The 24,678-nt window shown below is 26.9% G+C and overlaps 1 protein-coding gene across 1 annotated transcript; it reads right to left on the bottom strand.

The window, feature by feature from the left end:
* Nucleotides 1–1,400: 1,400 nt before the first annotated feature.
* LOC129963381 (ER degradation-enhancing alpha-mannosidase-like protein 1) lies at nt 1,401–24,678 on the bottom strand. Its single transcript, XM_056077718.1, has 13 exons — nt 24,567–24,678; nt 23,867–24,237; nt 20,346–20,418; nt 20,147–20,250; nt 18,677–18,848; nt 18,256–18,439; nt 12,694–12,785; nt 10,943–11,025; nt 7,863–7,983; nt 5,988–6,232; nt 5,296–5,392; nt 3,524–3,715; nt 1,401–1,714 (listed from the first exon to the last, which is right to left on the bottom strand). The coding sequence occupies exons 2-13, from the start codon at nt 24,202–24,204 to the stop codon at nt 1,622–1,624; spliced, it is 1,794 nt and encodes a 597-aa protein (XP_055933693.1). The 5' UTR covers nt 24,205–24,237; nt 24,567–24,678; the 3' UTR covers nt 1,401–1,621.

The raw sequence follows: 24,678 nt of genomic DNA, 5'->3' as shown, positions 1-24,678 counted from the left end.
CGCGATGCAAATTGTACATGTGATTCTAATACATTTGTGATACTAAGACATTCTAGAGGTGTCGGCTGAAATTCAGCTAAAAATAACTCTTTTAATTTTTCATAATCCGACAATTCCTCCTCAATTGAATACGTTAAAACATTGTTAGCTTTAACCCCTAGCAAATTAATTAATATCTTGGCTTGTAAGCCTTTAGGAACTTCTTTAGTAATAAATGCTCTTTCTAATGAAGTAAAGAACAAATGCAATGCCTCGGGTTTCTCAGGAACAGAAATTGATAATGTTTTAACACTTTTTATTAAAATTTCAACACTAAAAGGCACGTTTGTTCGCTCACCAGGCAATGATTGTTTTTTCAATTTTTCTAGCTCAATCTCCTTCTCGAGTAGGGCCAATTTCATTTTTTCACTCTCTAACTTGGATTGTTTATTAACAGCCTTACCCGTCCGATCCTCAACGATCTATTTGACGACGCCACGGACAAATTCTTGATCCGTTTTGAACACATCAGAATTCTGAATTAATTTCTTAAGTCCAAAACTTTTAGCATTTTCTGGCACAGTTTCACCGAATTCTTCGGCAAGTATTTTTAAATAACACTTCTTTAAATTACTTAAAATACTCATTTTCAGAAATATGGCAGAATAAATATAAAACAGAAGTAGCACAGCACTTTTTAAAATTTGCTGTTCACCGGCTCCGAGCCTCCATGATTGTAGGTGTGATGGATTTTAATACATCAGTCCACTTGGATTAGCTTAATATTTTTATTCTTGATTAACAAAGGATGATTATGATGATTTTTACAAGTGAGAATTCAATGATGAAGAAGGAATTTATATTACATGAAGATGGACAGTTGATGATGTTCAAAGGATCTTTCCTACCTACGCGTGGTACACTGGGCATTTGCAGAATTCCAGTTTCGGCCTTTTTTTCAGAGTATCATATCTTCTCGATTTCCGGTCGCACCTTCTCGGCGAATATCTGTCTCTTCTCAGTGAATTCTGAACTCTGCCCTCCGACTGCTGGCTATCACCAGAAGAATGCAGAGCGCCCTCTCGTGGAATTAATTTACCACACTAATATGAAATAATTAAATTTTAAATTTGCATTAGAAAATTTGATTTTTCCCCACACTTATTGTACTCCAAGTGTACTCCTTACTGAAGAAGGGTAATACAATCATGCTCTTACGCTCAACATTTAGACCTACATTTATTGAACTAATTCATAAAAAAAAAAAGAAAAAAAGGCAGAATTCGGATATGCACTTTTATTCTTGGAAATTCACACAGTAGGATAAATAGCAAATATAATCGAGCTTAAGTGATTATGTTATATAGAAGAATTTATTTCAAGTATGTATATTAGATTTTTTTTTAAAAAAATGACATTACTGCAATTGAGTACTATTTTATTGAAATGAACTTAAGAAAATACCTTTTATACAATTACAAAAATAAAAATACCATTAAAAATAGATTGATTGATGCAAAATAACAAGTGATATATAAATAGAATTCTGTACAAAAAACATAGTTATCTCTGCTTTACATCAACTATAAACAGCTTTAAATTATATCTATACAAGAATAAAATTTCTTTAAAAAATAATTTCTTAGCTCTCTAATCCCAAGGCTTGACTGATTTGAAGCATGTATTTTGGTTTCAAAGGCAACAGGTATTGTCGTTCATCAGGTATTCTTTCACACTAAAAAGTGAAAACAATATTTTTTTAATGAAAAATGGAATAATTTTAAATTAGATTATATTCAATTTATAAATAGTCAAAAAATAATCTTTTTTAAAAAAATCATAAAATAATGGCAACCAGATTATTTGAGTTAAATAAATAAAAAAAATACAAATTTCTTTTTCTGATGAAAAAGAGATTTGTATTTTTAAAAATAAAATAAACTGATAATAAATTAAAAATAAAATAAAATATTGTAAATATAAATTGAATCCGCAGGTATTCTCCTTCTTTCAAGTATACTCCTTAATAAAAGTGTTATCCACCCTCCTCAGCCCTTACTAAAAATTAGTAAACATGGGAAAGACTCAGAAAGTAATAAGTGCTCAAACTTTTGCTATCAGAATAACTGCACATGAGCATTTATGCTTCTTAGTAAAGTGAATTAAACTGAGCAGGCATTTTTATGCCTTTTTATCGAGTAATTGGAACCACAATTTGACAGAGCTACAAATTTAGTCACAAGGTCATAAACAAAATTTCATTTATCTAATTGTACTTGCTCCGTCAATATACATGTCAGACCGGCAGACAGTCAACATCTTGATAGAGTTGGTTTAAAATTTGATACAGATCAGGTATGTAGCCTTAAACTGTGAGCTAAATTTTATTCACATATCTCTTTGTGTGAACAAATATTGTATTCACTAGTATTCAGACAAACTTCTTGTGAATGAATTTTGTACTAAATTTAATAGAAAAGATGCATGTAAAATTTCATCCCTCTAGCACAAAGCAATTTTGAATTATTGTATTCACAGGCAAATATAATTACATAAAAGATTTTTTTTTTTTTTCAAACTTAAGGGGGGGGGGTAAAATTATGGAGATTCACCATTTCTGGAAGTTGATTTTTTTTATGATTACAATACTTTCTGTTAGTATACTGCATATATAAGAAAATAAAAATGAGTAGAAAAGTAGCAGAGTTGATCAAACTATGGAACTCTTTTCTTAAAATTGTGTATTTTAAATGTTATTCAACAAATGGTTAGCAATCAATTCTGAACAGAATTAATTAAATTTCCATCATTAGAAAATTCTTAAAAATAAACAGTGATTCTCAGATATTAATACACCTGAATTTTAAATTTTATAAAATAATGCAAACTTATATTTTTGAAAAGATTAACCAAATATCTGTAACCTCTTTTACATTTCTGAATCATTCAAATAATGGTTTACCTTTCCAACCAAAAAAACTGTAACTGATTAGATTTTTATGCTTCATTTCATGAACACACATTTCAATAAATTTGGGAAAATGTGGTTAAAGCATATACACATAGAAAACTTGACATTTAATAGCTTAAAAAAATTTTATATCTTAATCAAATTATATAATCAATTTTTTAAATCAGTATTTTGCATCTAATTGCATTATTTAAATCCTAATTTGTGAACAATAGATTCATTCTTTTTGAATATGCTTATAAGAAAAAAGATATATATACTGGGGAAAAAAAAGGGTCAATTTATCAATTATGTAATTATTTTTAATTAAGTTTTAAGAATTTGCTACACTTATTAATCTGCAAGTTTCACCACAAAAAAAAATCTATGAATTGTAATAGAAAGCTTTTGAAAGTAAATAAGCATAACCATTACAGTATATGGATATTACTGCTACCACATTGGTGGAATGCACTAAATTCTGATCCTTTATGCCAATATTTTTCACTAATCACATATGCAATTTTCAAATTTAATTCAGCAAACTGCATTATAATATGATTATAATGTTAAAATTCCCCAAATTATACTTACATTTGAATGTGTCTTATTAGAAACATTATGTCTGGTATCGGAAACAGAGATTTTAAGCTCTGTCCCATTTGCATCTTCACCAAAATTCCAAAGTTTTAGTTGTGATTGTTTGAGGAGTGGGAAAATGTGTCCTTCAGTTGTGAAGACGTAATGGCTAGCCATTTTATTTAATGGATTATCAACATCAAAGAGCTGAGAAAAAGAAATAAAAAACAAATTAAATACAAAACATTTAAAAATCTCATATGCATTTCGCAAAATTAAAGAATAATATTACGTCAAATATTTAGTCAATTATAATCACAATTAGTATCCTAATTGGAAATTAAATCTTATTTCTAAAAATTATTTAATTAAATTAAAAATTATTGTTTATATTAAATAACATATAAAGAGTAAACAAAATTTTTAATATAAAATTATACCCTTCAAAATTGATAAAAACATTAAGACATCAGAAAAAATTTCCCAAAAGGCAGAATATACTTTTTTTTTTTTTTTAAAGAAAGAAAGAAAGAAATTTTGGATTCTAAACTACACTCTAAAACAGTAATACAACTTCTTTTTTTTAATAAATCGATCTGTTTTCTGTTATGCATAATGATTTTTTCAAAAATAATATGGAAAACCAGTAGTGTGTAGAATTATAAATAAATATGTATGTATGTGTCTTTAAAAGCATGTCTTCTCTTTATTTATATATATATATATTCAAATATAAATTACATGATACAAATGATACAAACTATATATCTTTGTTTTTCAGAATTGTATTTCTTTTCATGTTTCAAAAAAAAAAAGAAAGAAAAATACAATATTTTTAGTATATATATATATATTAAGTATGTAATAATAGGGCTACTCGAAACCCCATTAATTTGCAGTTTTATCAAAGAAACTCTGATTTAAGAAAAAAAAATCCTTAACAAAAGCTTCAATAACGCTTGATAGAAATTTTGCATAAGTTTTTGTACTTCTGTTTAATGTACTCTAATATCAAAATAACTAAATATACTAAATAAAAAAAAATCTCATATGAATAATAAATCCAATATGAATCATATATAATAATTATTTCAAGATAGCAAGGGACACTTGTATAATTTTATGAATATAAGTAGCATTTGGCAATCAGCTGGTTTACTATGAATAATTGTTCTATTCTGTTTCTATTAAATCTCTTATGCATACCTTGAAAGATATTAAAGCTGTGTTATTTTAATATTCTTATATCTATAAATTTGCTGTGTAAATGGACTTTCCTAATGAAGTTAATTAAGACATCATGAAGTCATAGAAATGTAACTGTCCATGCAATCTAACTTTATTTTTTGAGATACTGTAATTGTTGAAATTCAGAGAAAATTTGTACAACTAAATTGATATGATAAAAGGATAACAGATATCCTTAAACAATAACATAAATTGAACCAAACAATAGTATTTGCAGAATTTTTAGAATTCTGATGGGATTCTTTTTGATAATTTACCTCAAATATTAAGACCAAAATTTCATAATATGCTATTTAAAAGCATTAAAAATATATAATAAAACTTTACATAAACCTGTTTTATTTTTCAAGCAAAGTTTTTTACTTCAAAAATTATTATACATATGTAACATTAAGCAAAAAAGAGAATATGAGCCAAGTTTTTTAGAGCAAAATTTAGGAACACAACTTTCTATGCTAACAACTTTCTTTGCTAAATTTTAATAAATACAACTTTTGGCAAATGCTTTAAATGAAACTAAACACAAAAAATAGCCTTACTAAATATAAATATTTGCATGTTTCACTTAGGAAAAAGCTCTCCATTCTATCTTCTAATGTTTTGTCTTGTACATTGTGAATAGTGGCATATCCACATCTGAAACAGATATGTGGTTTATTATTAATCAAGCAATAAGATAGCACAAAGGGAAACATATAATTATAATTAAGATGTAAATTAATGGATTTGTATTTGTTTCATTTGAGTAAATAAATAGTAATTCTTAGAAAAAATACAGCATTATCGTTTTTTTTCAAAAAAAATTATTAAAATGTTCTTAATTTTTTTATATAAAAAATGAGACCTTAAATAATTCCAAAGGTCTTCAAATAAATTTGCTACTGTCTTTCAAATTTTAAGTATTCAAAGCTCCTCCATACAACTTTTAATAATCATTTTCTTTTTAAGTTTAAAAACGATCACAGATAAAATCAACCTGAATTGAAAATTATTCTTGTCAAGACCATTTTTGGATCAATAAAATGATTTTGATCCTGCCAAAGGCAGTTATTTTTCTATTAACAAAAGATGAAACAATTTTTAAGACTTTCAATTCTTCAAAACTTTCAAAATTAATCAATTTTAAATATTTGCATACAATGAATTTTGAATGAATATGAACAGATTTTAAAATATTCAATTTCTCAGAAAGGGTTTTAAAAATAACTAAGAAAAACACATTAAAACTTACTTTGCTTTAGAGTATTTGTTCAAACTTTCAATAATTTCTTGACCAACATGAAGGTAAAAAGGATTTTTTGTTGCTTGATAAAGTAAATAGGTTGATTCAATAAGTTCTGGCCGCAATGGATAAAATGCTAAATCTGGACTAACTCTTTGCCAATTAAAACGTTCTGGAAGAGCACCAAATCGTCTCCAAATAGAATAATACAAAGCATGAGCACAAATAGCTTCTTCAATATCACCTGTCAAAACCTAAAAAAAAATAATATTTAATGTAAATATTTTTTATTTATTTTTCTTCTTTTATAATCTACAATTCATTTTAAATATATGCAATTTAAACATTTAAAATATCTAGAAAATTAAGCTTCGCTTTTTTTTTTTTTTTTTTTTTTTGCAGAAAATATTTAGATACGAATCACATACTGATTACATATGAGTATTCTTCAATCCTACAAATGATCTAGTCATTTAAATAAAAAATCATGAATGCACTTAGTTTAACATATTATTCGAAATAATCTGCTATATTACGGTATTCATATTACAGTTTGTTTATCATTACTATCGCGACCATTTTTCAGAAAGAAAGCTGCCTTCTCCAAATGAAGCCCTTGAAGCAGGATCGAAAATGCTGGCATTTTGGGGTCGAGAAAATGAACTTTGTTTGGAAGGTCTGTTTATAGCAAACCATGTTCAACATCAGTAGACACAGGAGCAAATGCGATCCTGTTGGGAGTGGATTTGTCCCAAAGGTTGAAGGGACAATTTATTTCTAAGCCTTGAGGATTACTAATCTACTAACTAATCCTTTCTATCTCCTTGAGGATTACTACTGATGAAGTCTTTGTGACTGAAATCGCTGCTCCTTCTAGTCCGATCTAGATTTCCTTCAAGAATTCTGCTTTCTTGTGGATCTGAATAGGAGTGTGATACAAATAGGAGCCGTGGAATCTCCTGCGTATCCGAACGAATTACGTCGTCACAAAGGAAACTTTCTTGCAAAGGTAGGTGCGCTCGTTAAAGAATCCTGTATTGAGAGCTACTGACAGTTCTCGAATGAACGAGAATGAGCCGGGAATAGGCGAGGAAATCCCCGTGAAAGATTTGGAGACGATGCCGAAGAATTCCTGGCTTTCAAGTGGACTCCGAAAACAAAGTTGAACATCCTGCTATTTGGTTGGTTTGATGGAGCAAGTTGAAAGTGGACAATTGGACAACTTGTTTAGAATTCGTTCTGGAGAATCCTGTTACAATATGATGTTTGGCTCCTTGGGACAAACTGCATTTTAAGAAGTAGGATCAAATCTGTAAGTACAGTCTGAAACGAAAAAGAGGTCTAAGCCCGAAGCAGAAAGAAGGTTCAGAAGGGTTTTTTACTATCTCCAACATAATTAACAATATCATAAGTGAATTGCGGAGGTCGCCCAAGCCGGACCAAAGATTGTTCACATCAATAGTTGGCCTGTATAGTTATGGATTGTAGCGGGACTGCCGGCTCATCACTCCATGAAGAGGGGAACAATGTTATGAACCTATAATATTGCTTCCCAACATAATTAGTTCCATTGTAAGAAAGACCGCTTTATGATTAACTCTATTGGATGCTGGTCGGATGCCGGATCAATGACTCTGGGATTCGCAACAAATTTAATATATAAAAAATGCTTGATTATAAAAAATGTTTATTATAAAAATGTTAAATGTTAGTTAATTATAAAAAAATGCTGCCTTTTGTAGGGGGGGGGGGGTTAAAATACATATAACAGTAGCTTTATATTTAACACAATCACAAAAAAAATGATTTGACAAATTAAAAGTTGAAGAATTCAACAATTTAATCTTTTAAAGCACCCAATTAAAGCATAATTATGCATATTACCTGAACACCAGCAAAGGCAGCTTGTAAAGAGTCTATCCATAAAGTTAATGTACTACCATCTATCATATTGACATTGACATATAATGGATGCTCTCCATAGCCATGATTACAATGAGCTCTCCTAAAAAATAATTATATTTAAAAAAAATAGTATAGAGACTAATAAGGGAAGGGCATAAGTTGAAAAATATAGTTTGAGGTCAATATTAATATAATAGCAATATACCTTTAAACAGGTTATTCATGAAAATATTAAAGTGCAATAGTCAGTCAATTTTGAGAAAATAGCCTTCAAACTTATGGCATAGCTTATATACCAGTAGTTGTCACAATCTTCAAACATACAAGAGAGAATGAATGTCAAAGATTTCTTTTTAAAATCGAGAAATCACGGCTTGATCATGAATGCCTGCTTGTTCATTGTTAATTTTTTTCAAAATTATTTAAAAATTTACAGATAGTATTCATTAATATGCCTTTTAAATTTTTATGTCAAAATAAATGTTTATTCGCTAAATACTTGAATTATAATTCTTAAAAAAATAAGCATAAATATAACTTTAATGTTATAAATCATTTGAATTAGTATTATTATCTTAAAATAATTTAAAGTTTTACATTTTAATCACAGCAAACTATTTGTTTGAATTAAAAGAACAAATATTGGAAATTAAAGAGAGCAGTTGAAAAAATTTTTAATACGTAAACAAAAATTCCTAACTTTAATAATCAAAAGAAACAGTTCAAAGTAATGATAAATTATTGAATACATAGCCAGATGGTTCAAAATTTAATTATCATTTAAATTCAAATGAAGGCTGAGAAAGTTATTTTCAAAAATACAAGTATTTATTTCCACAAATTATTTCAATAAAAACAATTTTGAAATCTCCCAAATTAGATAGAAATTGCCAATTTGCAAAGTTTATTTTTGTGGATAGAAGGAAAATCTTACAAAGCTTATACAGAACTCTGCTTTATTTATTCAAAATAAATTCTCAGTAAGACTGCAATAAAATAAAATCAAGAGTATTTCATCAATTGTTAATGCCAATTTTTAATATGATACAATATGATTGGCATGCAGCCTAATTTTCTAAAACTTTATAAAAGATAAATAATTTAGAATGTAAATGAAATTAGTTTTCCAATAGATCTCTTAGAGATATGCTACACTTGTGAACAATTATTATTTATCAATTATGCTAGATAACAAAATGTATTTGATTTCCAATGTTTTACGATACTAACTATTCTTATCTTATATGCAACTGAAAATTAATGAATGTAGAATTGATTTCTAGAAATATCAAATAATTTCTTTATGATGTCAGTAATTATAAATAATATTAATCATCGTTTAAGTTACATTCACAGTTTGTTTCAGAAAGCCACTACAACTAATTTGGGGAGGGTGCTTTTCTGAAGTTATTTGTTAAGGGCATAAATATTCCCACCTCCATCTCTTACTCTTTTTAGTGAAATCTAATCCATGTGGCATGGAAAATTTTCAAATGAGAAAGGATAATAGATTTATTTTTCTGTGTAAAATTAAATTATGATTTAAGTATTAGGATAAGAAACATTTCTCTATAAAAAAATGAAAAGCAATAAATATTATTTGTAAATTGTTAATTTAATTTAAATAGTTTCTAAATAACTGAAAGGAAACTAAAGATACATCCAAGACCGAATCCTAATTTCCTGATTATGAAGCCAATACCTTAATGACCATTTGTCTGGACGCTGAAAGATGATGACAACTTCCTAGTAGATAAGCTATGTCAAGAGTTTGATGACTACTTCCCAGGAATTTACAAACTATCATGATTTTATTTTAATGAATGAACATCCAAAAGGTACACTATCAATATACTAAATCTTATATCATAACTCCATTTTACAACCAATGCCCTATTCTTGTAAGTGTTGTGTATTTAAGATCTCAACAACTACACTACATTTTTTAATATTAATTTAAAAAAATAAACTGTTTTCTAATTTCTAAAAATCATTTAAAAATCTAATTTAACTCCTGCAAATTATTTTAATGAACAAGCTTCCAAAAGTCTGGAAATAAAGGCGAACTTAACATCCATACAATGATTTTATATATCCAAACAATCCGTCAGATATTTTAGTCATTGTCACAATGATATATCCAAATCATCTCACAAAATATTATAAAGTTGGATTTTCCCTATTCTCCAATGGATTTTGAAAGAATTCAATCATTTTCACAATCTACCAAAAACAAAAGTACAAGGCACAAGGTCAAGACTTTCATTCTGATACCACACTTCCAACTTGACTTGACACTTTATCCCTCATGGAGGCAATTTGATTTCTATATGTTACCAGACTTGAGAGATTCACTGTGTTAATAAAACATATATCAACAGTAAATAAATTAATGTAAATCTAGAGCAACAGTAGAATATACATTTTATTAAATATAAAACAAGTTTTAAAAGCTATTAAAAATTAACTTCGCATGTTAATAAATCTATAAAACAATTTATGATATAAAGAAGCAAAATATAGCAAAGTAACATTAAATATTAAATGATTTTGTAAAGCGACACTTTTTATGCATTACACAAAAAATAATATGCATTAAATAAACATTTTTAAATTATTTATAAACAAAATTTTAAAAAACCATCTGTTACATTTAACATTATTTGCTAGGCTACAATATACCTACTTTTATATCACACAGATATACTTACTAAAGTAAAATATACAATACTTACTGCATATTTTTCTATAGTAAATTATAAAGCACCAATTTTCTGCTACTCATATTAAAAAGAAAGTTAATCAATTTTTCATGATTACAGTACTTAGGGTGGGATAAGAAAATTATTAGTACTGAATACTTCAATATGCTATCTATCAGTACCTTTTAGAGTAAAATGGAATTTTTCAAAGCTAATAAAAAACAAAAACTGTATTGGATATTCAAAATTTCCAAATGTTAAGTCTTTATGCATGCAAAAAAATAAAAAAAAATATTTTTTATGTGATGAAAGGGGTGATAAGGAAACTAAGTCAGAAAAATATAAAACAAAAGCTACCCTTTTCTCATATATCTCTTTATAGTATGGTATGTTTCATTGAACATCAAGTAGTCTCCTTTATCTCCAAACAAAATATATGACTGAAAAACAAAAACCATTCTTTAAATATTCTACCGAATACAAGATAAACGAAATAAAAACGAAGAACGAAAAAGAAAATAATTTAGTAATAAAAGTCTTATAATTTTTTATCTATCTACCATTTTAATAGTCAAAAGTAACAATATTATTAATTTACTTTAATAATTATAAACTACAATTATATTCTTCTAATAATTTTTTGATAAATCAGTAAATCAAAATATAGCAAGAGATATTGCTTTTTGGAAGGAAAAATTATTTATAAATGCACACCAAACAATATAAAAATAAACACACTCTATGATAAGACTATTAAGACTATCCACTTTTATTGTTATTATCAAAAGAAACATTAAATTATGATCTAGTCTACATTATGATAGTATTACTTATAAATCATTGCTAAAATAATTATCTCACATTAACTTAAAAAAATTCTCTTAAAAACAACCACATTATTCTCATTTATTAATACTACATTATTATTAAAAATTAATATCTTCATTAATAAATAATAATAAATTTTCCATTAAATGAAATAATTGAAGGTAAAAATAGCAATTTTATTCCAATCTGATATATTTCTCATTGCATATTTCTTTTCGTTTTTTCATTCCTTCTCAATACAAAACCATTTCATTTATTTTTTAAAAAAACAATGTTTAAAAAATTACTAAACACAAAGAATTAGTCCTCAAGTCAGAATTATTATAAGATTTTGCTCATTTTTAATTCAAATGAAAATCGGTGTCTTATATAGTTACATCATCACTATTCTTTTGCTTGTATCCACTATCCATTTTTGAGAAAAACCTGAAAAATACTACTCCACATATTTCTTTGGAGTGAAAAAAAAAACTCAAAAATGTTTCTAGTCACAGCTACTAAAAAACATTTCTAATGTCCAGATTACTCTAACTTTTATTTCATATGAAAACTTATGGCTCTAGATATGTTATCAAGGATAATCCGTCCCATCTCACTCTCCCTTCCAACTCGACAAAAGGTGAAGAAGGCAAAGAATTACAAAACAAAGCATTCTGATTTAGTTTAAGATATCGCTAAGTTGGCAACGAAAATTGGCAAAATCAGTTGCTTTGAGGTTGAAAGGCTCAATGTTTTATTTTGAAATGTCTCTCAAAATGGATAGAAACAATGTAGATGATCTTGATGACATATTTGAGAATTATGAGCATTCTTATGAAATAATAGTTTTCAAAATAGGTACAATTGTTGTGGTAGAGAATTCTGTCAAGATTTTTCTCAGAATATACAATGAAATGGTGTTTCATAGATTTCTCTTAAAAATGGCAGATCACAATGGGTGGCTTACCATTGATGACATATCAATGGACCATAATCAAAGGACATATGAAATCAGTTGGTACAAAGGCTGGGGCTCAAACTTTGTTGAGGGTTTTCCCTTTACAGAATTTAGAGTGAAAAAGCATTCTTTCGATTTTCTAAAAAAGGGAGAGTGGTGGGTGATAGGAGATCATTTATAACATATATAGAGGTCAATCTTTCATATAAAACAAAAGTTAGCAAAATCAGACCAATGGTTGTGGTTGGTTTTTCCTTATTATTTTAAATGTATAGGTTCATTTATAAAAAATAGGATAGTTTTAAAATTTTAATGCATTAAATATTTTACAAAATATTCTTACTTTGAGCAAATATTCATAAAAGGAATCTAAACCTGCTCCAACACCACTCATTTGTCCAACCCATTCACCTGACTGAACATCAATAACATTTCCTACAAAGGAAATAATTAAAAATTCAATTATGTTAGTATACAGAATGAAAATCTTTACAAGAAATATCATAGAGTTTTTCAATTTATGTATAGTTAAAAAAAAAAGAGATTCTTGAATACTATATTACAAAAAATATACAAACTGGAAATTTGCATATCTATGCAGATAGATAGAAATGAAACATTCGAAAATGTTAATTTTGATATGATTAAAATAATAAATTAATGTAAAACATGATAATGAAATCTCAAAGCACATTAGTAACAATTCATGTAAGATCACATAATAATACATTGTTTAACCCAGCTGCTCTGTTCAGATCTATATGACCCAAAAAAAAATTTACACCTTCGTAAAATATATAGTACAGGGATATTTTCATGAAACTTCTTGACATCTTTGGTAAATAATATATATATATATATAATTTACCAATTTGGATATATTAATTACCAACGATAGATTTAGGTTTATTCTTATTTCAAAGGAATATTTTTCAATTTATACCTAATGTATCATTCGGGTCAATATGACTCAATGCAAAAAAGTCGTTTATTTTTACTCATACATTTCCACTTTTGTTTGGAATATTTCAAAGGAAAAGAATAACAATAGTTTATGTAATTTATACGTTTTCGAAACCTGTTTCATTGACGTATGTATTTGGTTACACAAGAGAGCGCGTGCAAGGTCCAAAAGTTGATACAATTGGCAGGGGGTCAATCTCTTTGCTCTTATAGCAACGTTCCTTTTTTTCTGCTATATTTCACTTTCTGATACAATGTAAAAGAGTTATGCCTGCGAATGTGGGAGAAAAAATGGCAAATCACAGAAATTTGAGTTAGCTAACTAATAAATAGCTAAACTAATAAAAGCTTCAAACAGTGCAAAAGAAGTATTGAAGTATGAAAATCATACAAGTGATGAAATTGAGAGTGAAAGTTCTAACAATGATTTTGATACCGATATTCAACAAATGAACTATAAAGGGAGTATTCAGTCCAAGAATCGTGAAGTAAAGTGCAAGTTGGATCTGCTGCCACTTTCTTCTCAATCAACAGCTGATAATATTATAAATATTATAAAAACTACCCCAGGGGCCACAAGATATTAAACGGCAAGGATATCAGATGTAAAAAGTGCATTTGAGGTGGTATTCATTCTACAATTGAAAATGAAATCATAAATATGACTAATATTGAAAGAGAAAGGGTTTATGGGAAAAAGTGAAAAAATATTGAAAGTAAAACTTTTTAAGCATATATTGGATTATTATTGTTAGCTGGTGTTTATAAATCATATGGAGAATCAACAAAAAGCTTATGGGATAAAGAAACTGGCAGAAATATATTTTGTGCGACAAGAAATTTGAATAAATTAACTGCAACGCAAGATATCTGGGAAAAGTCGATAGAAATTCTATCAAAATCATACAATGCAAATGAAAATATTACTTTAGATGAACAATTACAGTAGACTCCCGATTATCCGCGAGCGGTTTATCCGCGCCTATCGCACTGTTTTTTTTTTTTTTTTTTTTGTTTTTTTTTTGCTTCCAAGCAAAGAGAAAATGTTTTCAAAGCAAGAAGCAAACACAAATGACTGATTTCTTCAAAAAGTGTAGTTTTACAGTTATGCTTTTGTAATTACATAATACATTACAGTATTAAAACAGTACATATGTATTCATTTTTCTGTGTATCCTTGACGCCTCTCGTAAGTACAAAGCACTTTTCTTTTTTCATTAACAAAATGCATTTTAGATTAGTTTTGAGTGATATACTAAAATATTAAGCGTTAGTGAAACATTTCCTGCTGTTTATTTTACTTTTTATTGTACATAAAACGATTTTTCAAAGCTGGAATGACTGTTTTCTCTTTTGCTATACCCGTTTTTAGCTTTTTTCGGATTATCCGCGATTTTTATTATCCGCGGCGGCCGCGCCACCCAATTCCGCGGATAATCGGGAGTGTACTGTAGTAGAATTTCATGGCCAATGTCCTTTCAAACAGTATATACCAAGTAAACCATATGGGATCAAAATATGGATTTTATGTGACAGTAAAATTTTGTATGTACTGAAAACACAAATTTACACTGGAAAAGAACAAGGGTCAAAGCCAGAAAAAAAGTCAGGGAATGCGAGTAATGTGTATGTGATCTTACTTATGGGTATTCGGGGCACAATATTGCATGCGATAATGTTTTCACATCTTACAACTTAGGGCAACTTCTAAAAAGGAAAATGATAATGCTTGGCACCATTAGAAAAAATAAATCAGAACTTCCTGAATAAATGCCACACAAAGAAGTTCATAGCTCCTTATTTTATTTTACTTTAGACACAACAGTTGTAAATTACATCCCCAAAAAGAACAAGAATGTTATTTTTATGAGCACTTTGCATCATGACAAAGAAGCTAGCAGACCTGACAAAAATCCATTAATGATCTTAGATTATAATTCAACAAAAAGGGCTGTAGATACTCTTGATCAACTTTTAAACATATACATTTGTAAAAAAAAAAAAAAAAAATCGTTGGTTTATGATAGTATTCTATAACATGCTTGAAATTTCTGAATAGAATGCATTTGTTCTATGGACTTCAATACATAGAGAATGGAACAAAAACAAATTGACTGAATAAAGGCTATTTATGGAAGAACTGGGAAAATCGCTCATTTTTCTATACATTGAAGCAAGGCCACACCTACCAAGAAGTGAGAACTCAATAAAAATAGTGAAATGAATACAAAGAAAAAGGAAAAACGTACCATCAAGATTTGCAGAGAATACTTCATTGTGTGTCAGACGTGCAAGGTGAAAGCTCTGTCTGTCAAACAATGACAACAAAACTAATATGTTATGCTGCAATTGTAAAAATCACATTTGCAAATCTCATGTAAAATATTATTGTTCAAATTGTAATTGTAATTCAAATGTAAGTTTCAATTTCGAAATTTTTTTTTTTTACTTGTATAGATGCTTTATATTATTGTAAGTTTCAATTTCGAAATTTTTTTTTTTTTTTACTTGTATAGATGCTTTATATTATTGTAAGTTTCAATTTCAAATATATTTTAGTTACTTTTATAGCTGTTTTATATTATTAGATCTATTTTTAAACTTATATTACTATTGTTTAAACCACTTTTTAAATGACACCTGTCAATTACTGCAAGAAAGGTTAGTTTTCTGAGTCGGGTCATATTAACCCGAACACTACATACGTGAAGTAAATACGAACAAAACAGCAGGGTTAAAAACTTACTTTTTAATGTGTTATTGACAAACACAAGCATTAAATCTGCAGAAAATAGATATATAACTACTTGATTTTAAAAAATTAATTTCATCATTTCAAAAATTTAATTAATTTTTTTACATTAATTTATTTAATGAAAAAATAGTTTAATTTAATTAATTAAAGGTGTAAATATTTTCATTAAAGAAGAAAAACATTTAAATGGCAAAATCGAAATAAATTTTAAAATTTTGAAATGCATTTAATTATACATAAGAAAATGTGGATCATTAAATGTTCATCACCGTATTCCATATAGGATATTTCAAAATATTTTCAGAGGAAAAGCTTGTTAAATATACAGCATGCAGCCATGAAATTTACAAAAATAGCTTGAACTCAAGCATACATCACTTGAGTATAAATGATCCATATATAAATATAATGCAACATATCTAACCATGTGAGAGTGCTTAATTTGGTTAATGACCAGGAACGCAAATAAGTAAATGGTTATGAACAGTATTATTGAGATTAGTTATTGTAAAACTAAATAGAATTTCATTTCAAACAAAGAAATATGAAATCATTTCAATGATTATTCAAGCACAGTGTTTGGATAATCTAGATCACTGAATAGGGCATGTGGAATAGCAAATAGGAAATAAATTATTTGGCGCAGCACTATTTTGCTGACAGTTTTGGGAGAAACAAATTGGTAGATTCTGCAACAAGTGAAATGTCCGGTGTGCTTCACACGTGTGTGATTCTATTCTAGTAAAATAAAGTAGCAGTACAAAATCTTCTTTTCCACTCTGTCAAGCAGGTTTAGTATGTCCTTGATGAGTAGAATAAGGCTCCATAACATTAATTTTTCAATAGGTAAAATAGGGCAGAGAAGCTAATAATAATGTAATCTTAATAAATTTGGAATCTTCCTTGCAAAACAAAGAAAAATAATGCTATGTCGATGTCATGATTTTCATATGAAGTAAAGTCATGATATCTATAGCTAAAAAGTGATATCTATAGCTAAAAAGTACAGAGATGACAAAGATGCATATAGTCATTCAAGAAAAGCAATACCAACAGATGTTCTCCTGATTTTTGCTAATATAAAAGAGAGATCACTACTACTTGAGAAAGAAAATCGTTTGCAAATGTGAAGTTAATAATAACTGGTCATAAAACAATGCATTTTAAAATAGCCAAGAATCTTCAAAAAGAATATCTATTCCTCTATCAACCCATACCTGATGCTCAACCATTTAATACAGCATTTACAATAATATAGAGCATACAATTCAAAGAACAGAGAAGGAAATAGATACTGCTTCAGAAGATATAGGAATCATGTAAGGATTGATAAGGTATAGAACTGAATTCCATATTTTTGACTGAAACATGTATAAGCAAAATGCTGTCGCAAGCAAATAATCCCTCCCAAGTTTATTCATCTTGAAGCAGATGAATCTTCATTTTTGTAGACAATAATGAAAGATCACATCAAATTTTTGCCATGAATGAGCTTCTGGAAAATGAAGATACTACTGCTTAAACAAATTGGTGGTACATTCTCCTGATTTAAATCTGAAAAAACATATGTGCCATGTTTCCGGAAGGAACCTTTATGCTTGTCATATTCACAAATAAAAACATAAAAACTAAAACAAAGGCTGAATGGGCACATATACTCCAATAGCTACTTGACAAACTTATATTGAGAATGCAGACACTACCCATAGTAAATAAAAATCATATTTATCATTAAGTAGCATTTGTTAGTTATTTCTTTTTTTATAATCATCTCTTTCTTCTTAAACTCTTTTCATTTTTTCTGAATTTCATTTTCTGCAATAGTCTATTTCATGAACTGTTTAGTTACACAATAAGGTATCTACAGTATTAATTACATATCTGATAAGAGATTAAATTTACTTAGAACACAAAAACAAAGTTCCTAACTTTTATATTCTAGTATATATAAAATGTTCTTCCCTTCCCAGCACAAAATTATATTTTTATTGAAACTACCATATTAAGAAGTACTTTTTTTTTGACACATTGTTTAATAATGAATATTAAAAAATTATTATTGCAATGTTTTTTAAGTTCTTACACTAAGATTGAATGAAAAATTTAATCACTAAATTTGTTCTGCATACATCATAGAAGCACTTTTTAAAGGGACTGAATTTTTTTTTTTAAAGTTTAGAAGTGTACCTAATAGTCCTGTATTCTTTGATCTCAACTTCCAAAGAGCTTTTACAGCTCGCCTTGCTACACCTTCATAGACAGGATCACCAATCAATCTGCTAAGCATTCCAAACTCCAGCAATAAAGATCCAGCACCAGCAGTACATGTGTGAGTAGATACATCAGGAGGAACACCATGACGGAGATTTACCTGGTAAATTTTTTAACAATGTGATTACATTTTAGAAAACAAAGTAACAGACAAACATTTTAGACAATTAGATAAAGTAATCTGTTTTCAGTTTTGATTTAGAAAGTATTGGGTAGTACATTATGAAGCTTAAAAGATTGAGAATTTTATACAATTATAGTTGAGCAACTACCAAGGGAAAAAAAAACTAAAAACATTTCAGCTAATTTTTTTTATTAAAATAAAATAAGTACATACTCTAGGATATGGAAGTCCAGTGGAAGTGTTTTCAAATGCAGGCAATAAACGACTAGCTAACTCATGAGCTAAATGCAGTAATTCATTATTATATCCTACTGGTTTTAGATTTCCAAATGGTTGATTGGTAGCATTAATTAAAAGATGGCCAGATAGAAGTGAACCAAGAATCCTTAAAAATAAATAAAAACCAATTGTGACTAATTTAAAGAATAAAATACTTAGTGAAATACAAAAATAAAAAATAACAATTTTAAATAGCAATTATATATTTTATTTGAAATATACCCTTCGAGGGAAGAAATCTATAACCAATTGAAATTTTTAATTCCTCATACTAAAAAATTCCATTGATTTAAATACTGCCAATCCAGAAACACAAAATAGGTCAACAAAATTAGAGATAAAACAAAAGATGCATATAGAAAGAATAAATCGATCTTCATCTTTACATTAAAATTTGCATGCTTTTGAATAAAATATATTCATGTGACTATGAGACAATGCTATGCATAAATTTACTGAAGATGTAAAGATTAATTTACTTTGATAATAATTAATAAATATTCAGATATATACATCGCAATTAAAAATTGAAAAACAAAAAATAATAAAATTAAGCATTTAAAGCAAAGAAATTGAAATAAACTAATGGAAAAAAAACATATAACAAACCAATGAATACACTAAGGCAGCAAATTAATCATGCAGTGGTAAGTGTTTTCAAGTAAATAAATAAAATATCTTTGAAATAAAAACACAAAACAGATAAACACATATACAAAACCAAAAGAATTTCTTCAGTAGAAAAATTCTAGCCTTTTTTGCAGAAATTATGAAGTTCTAAAAAAGTTTAATGTCTAGAACACCCAAATAAAGAAAATCAATTTTTTTTTATTTTAATCTAATTATTTTTTTTTTATCTTCTTGGTTTAATGGCTTCATAAATTTCTATTTTTATTTTTATATTGTGTTATTTTATTTGTATCTTAGACAGAAAAAAAATTCTTTTTTGCATTCACTTTGGATTTACCGATTTTTTTTTTTTTAAATCCCTGGATAATATATATATATATTTGTCATTGCAAAAATATTTTATTTGTAGTTTTTTCAAGTATTTTAATATATATTTATATACTCAATCTTAACTTTTTTCATAAATGATTAATACATTTTAGAGAAAGATACAAAATTTATTTGGACAGTGTAAGTGGTAACTCTGAAACAAATAAAATTATTTAAAATCTATAATGTTTCCATTTAATGAGAATGGACAACACTAAAGACAAATCATCTTTTTTAAGCATGAAGAAAAGCTCATAACTAATGAAAAATCGTATACTTAATTAATTAATTAAGTATATATATATATATATATATATATATATACTTTGCTTAAAGATGTAAAAAAATGATTGAAATCCCTATTGAAATATATAATGAATAATAGTCTGATTTGTCAATACAAACCTAATATTAGCTTCAAACACTTGGACAGTATTATCAGTATCAAAAGATACATTGTCAATTATTAAGGAAACGGCTCGTTTGAATTCACTTGAGTTGCCCATAATCTACAAAATATAATACAAATGTTAAAATACAATGAATTAAAGAATAAAAATCAGAGAAATGATTTTTGAATAATGATATTTAATTTAAAACTTACAGCAAGTGTGTCTAATGCGTCAATAAGAGTTAATGAATAGTCACCTAAGACATCATTGATATTTATATTGGACCTGAAAAGAAAAGTAAAAGAATAAGAAATCACCCTTATTGATAGAAAACAATGTTTAAAATTTTTATAAGGATATTATTTTAATGCATCAAGTTCAATGGATGATGTTAAAATCAAACTAACTATTCTCATTTCATTTTCTCCTATTATACAATAAAATAAACATTTTTTTTTTTTTTTTAATTTTCTCCACATAACTTTTTGATATTCCTCAAATTAAAGTCTTTTCATAACAGAAAATAATCTTTCTAAAATCAAAAAGATTGATATAAAATTCAAATCTTAATTTTACAAGAATATTTTCATAGATAAATAAAAATTTTGTTTTGAGAAACAACAAAATTTATAGGGTTTTTATATACATTAGTCAATTTATTTACAATGTATTAGAGCTTTATATACATTTTATTAAAAGAAATACCATAAAGCTGCATACTATTTTAAAGACAATTTCGCCAAAAATTCAATAAAACAATTTTTATAATGGATATTTTATTGAAATAGATATTATAATGAAGAAAAAGAAATGTAGAAACCATTGTTCCTACATTCCTCATGCCATTACATGTACAAGAATGCTCACTCGCGGTAACTAATACTTAGATTAGTAACTTTTAGCATCAATTACACCTTTCAATGCCATTCTAAGGAATTTACCAGTACTTTTAGTTCCTGAAATGGTATTATGCGATTCCAAGATTGGATTATTGTTTCAATTACTTGAGTGTTTTTGCTAGGTTATTCTGTGTAATAAATTGCTTTAACCAATTAAATAAATTTTTCAAATATTTTGATGACAAGGCTACTCAAAAGTCATTCTTATAGTGAAATAAGATTGTTTTAAAACAAATTTTTACGTACAGTGGCAACATGACATGGAGCTAAATCCTTTTGAAATATAAATTCCTCATTACCTGGGGAAAGATCACAAACAGAAGATAGCCTTTTTGGAAAGAGTATTTCATTTATATATTTTTTGGTACTTTATATTGCCATCAATTCTGCCTACACCTCTTACTATCATATATTCCAGATCATTATACTATTGGGTGTTTATCAGTATATGCAATGCAATCTGTACAGAAATCTTCTCCTAATGCATTTGATGTCATAGCAATCTAACTATGAGATTGTGGTCTCATCACTTTAAATCATACAATCCTATTATTTTCCTCTCTAGTTAATATGGGGTTTTGCCCAGTTTAATCTTTTCAATCTTCATTTAAAATTTAAAATTGACTTTTTCATAGAATTCTTGCATTTAGACTACATTCCTGCAAATTGCTCAACTTTACATTGCATTGTGCCATTCACATTATGTGCTCCCAAATGATTTTCTTCAAACAAGAATACACAATCTTTTAATTATTCGATCATCATTTGGAGTTGTGCAGCTTTTTCTACCTGTACTAATTTGGCATTGTAAGTGATTGGGTTACCTTCAACTCCTTCAAAAATTTAGAGCTACCATCTTTAGTTATATTTCTACCAGTTTTCTGTCTAACCATCTTAATAGAATCAAGTCCTATGACATCACAGCATTATTTAAAACTTAACTATTTAGGAAATCATTTTTCTCATTTTCAAAGATTTCTCTCATATAAACTACATTGACTTCAAAATAAATCCTTCTTCCTTAGCTTTCAAATTTGAAAACGAAAATCATGAGATTAAATATTTGATAAAACAATAAATAAGGTTAAGATTTCATTATAACAATAAAATTAAATGCAGTACATAAAAGAAAACCCCCCAAAAAATTTAATATTGCCAAAAAAAATTTTAAAAATCTGTAAGTCCAATAAATTAGTATCAATAAAAAAGAAGAATGTTTTTAAATTTTAAAATGGTGTAAAAATCAATTTTGTGCAGTACTATTTTCAAGATTTATCATATAAATATGCTAAAATCTCACCTAATTTTAAATAAAATTTCAAAAAAGTCATTCCAGGATATACTTTTCGATCCTTTAAAGTATAGGTATTTATACTAAATTTAACAATTCTAGATACACATTTTGATACATTATTAATAGAGATAAATATTTATAAACCACTAATAAAAACTAGGTTGCAGGTGATAAAGATAATAAATTTTTATCTCAGCAGGAATGGATATTTAATTTTTCTTCTCATTTTAAGAGACATATTTATAGATAAAACAATATTTTATAGCTTAATAACAAAAAAAAAAATTTCAAATCATTGCTACATTAGTCACATTTTAATTAAAATTCATATACTTACACAATATCTATAAAATAACATTTTTAGAAAGTAAGTTTACCTATCAATAATTACAAGAAAAATCCTGTAATATCATTACACGAAAACAAGTTCAGTTGTAAAGATTCCACAGCAAAAATAATTTTCAGCTCTTTCAAATAAATTATTTCACAAATCTTTAAAAAAATTATGAAGTAGAATGACTACATTGACAAGGAATAAATAAAAAAAACTATTTGTAAAATATTATAAACACATTTAAGAAACAAAAATTTTGCAAACAAATTTAGTAATAAAAAAAATTTCATTTAAGCTGGACAATAGCCAGCTGATACATAAATAAATTTAAAAAATAGTATTTCTTAACAAAGATATTAAGAACCTCAATAAAAAGAAAAAATTTCTCATTTATAAAAATTTTTTTTAAATTATAAAAAAATTTATTCATTGAAATTTATTTTAAACATAGATGAGCTTAAATTTTTTACTTAAAATATAAATATATGTCTTTACTTCAACTCAATTTTTAAGTATTTTAGTGTATCCCCCTCTTTTAATTGCTCGTATAGTGTAATTATATCTATAATGTACTTATTAATGTACTATTAATGTACTTAACAGGACTTATATCTATAAGTCCAGAGAATAATTTCAAAATTAATAGTATATATACTCACATACTTTTTGTAATAATAAGACTCCCTATCAGAACTGTAATATTTTATAAAATAAATTATGTAATTATAAATTTGTGATTTTCACACAGCATATTAGTAAAATGAAGCATATTAGTAAGTAGAAGATAAATAAAAGTCTATTATAAAAGAGCATTTAATTGGGTGCAATTAGACAAATAAAAACCAACTCAAAAGTACATAGTTTTTTAAGTACTGTTATTTTATCAAAGCATAACATAACTTTTATACTCACATATATACTTTTTAATCCAAAGATCTTGGCAAATATTTTATAAGATATAATTATATCTATATATTTGACTATTTGCCTAATTGCTTTTGCATTAATAAAAGAAAATACATTTGATTAGTTTCATATTTTATTTTTAAAATTATCCATCATAATACCAATATTTAATTAATGCATTTATTATTTTCATAAAACTTAATTTAGCATCACTTTATATATAATTTTTAAAGCCTGATTATCTAATAATATAATAACAAAAAAGAGAATATTCTATTCAGAAATTAATATTTTACTTACGGATTATCGTAATCTGGTCCTCTCCCACAACAAAGAATTGGATTTAATTCATCTTTAGGAAATGCATATTTCAAATAATTATCGTAACCAAATTGAAACATTTTACGTGCTTCATCCTTCATTTTCAATCGCATATCATCACTAAAAGTACCATATTTCTTACTGTATCCTCCAGGAGTTTGTAGAAAAATACTATAATTATCATGAATTTTGTCAAGTAAAGAATTTGATTTGAGGTTCACATTTTTATCTATACTACATGAAAATCTGGAAGAATAAACTGGATAAGGAAGTATACTGGAAAAGGAAAGAATCCAAAGTAAAGTAGGAATTTTCATGTTCAATCATCATTCCGATTTCACACTTTTTATCTGAAAAAACAAATTATATATATAAATACAACAAAAATTATTTATTTATTTATTGTAGGAATACAAAATTTAACTGAGAATTAATTTTTATAACATAGTGAATAAAGTCCAAAGTGAAATTCAGTTAACAGGAAAATTTCAATACTGCTTAACTTTTTCATAGTATAAATAATAATATCTGAAAAATATTTATTAATATTGCTACGTCAACTGATTAGATAAAAATTATTCACGGAATTGAATGTAAATTTTAAATAAAGTCTCCAATTAGAATAGCTTACATTTTTTTAAAAAAATGACTCATCTTCTATATTAGTAAAAAAACTTACAGATTCAATTCTTGACTTTCGGTACTGGCCATGTACGTCAACAAAACAAAAATATCAAGTTTATTCAAGAAAAACGAAAATTCACAGTAACAACATTGCGTTTTTGCTTCAC

This window comes from Argiope bruennichi, chromosome 3 (genome assembly GCF_947563725.1).
Source record: "Argiope bruennichi chromosome 3, qqArgBrue1.1, whole genome shotgun sequence".
Classification (NCBI taxonomy): Eukaryota; Metazoa; Arthropoda; class Arachnida; order Araneae; family Araneidae; genus Argiope; species Argiope bruennichi.
This window is presented reverse-complemented; position numbering and strand designations above follow the sequence as displayed.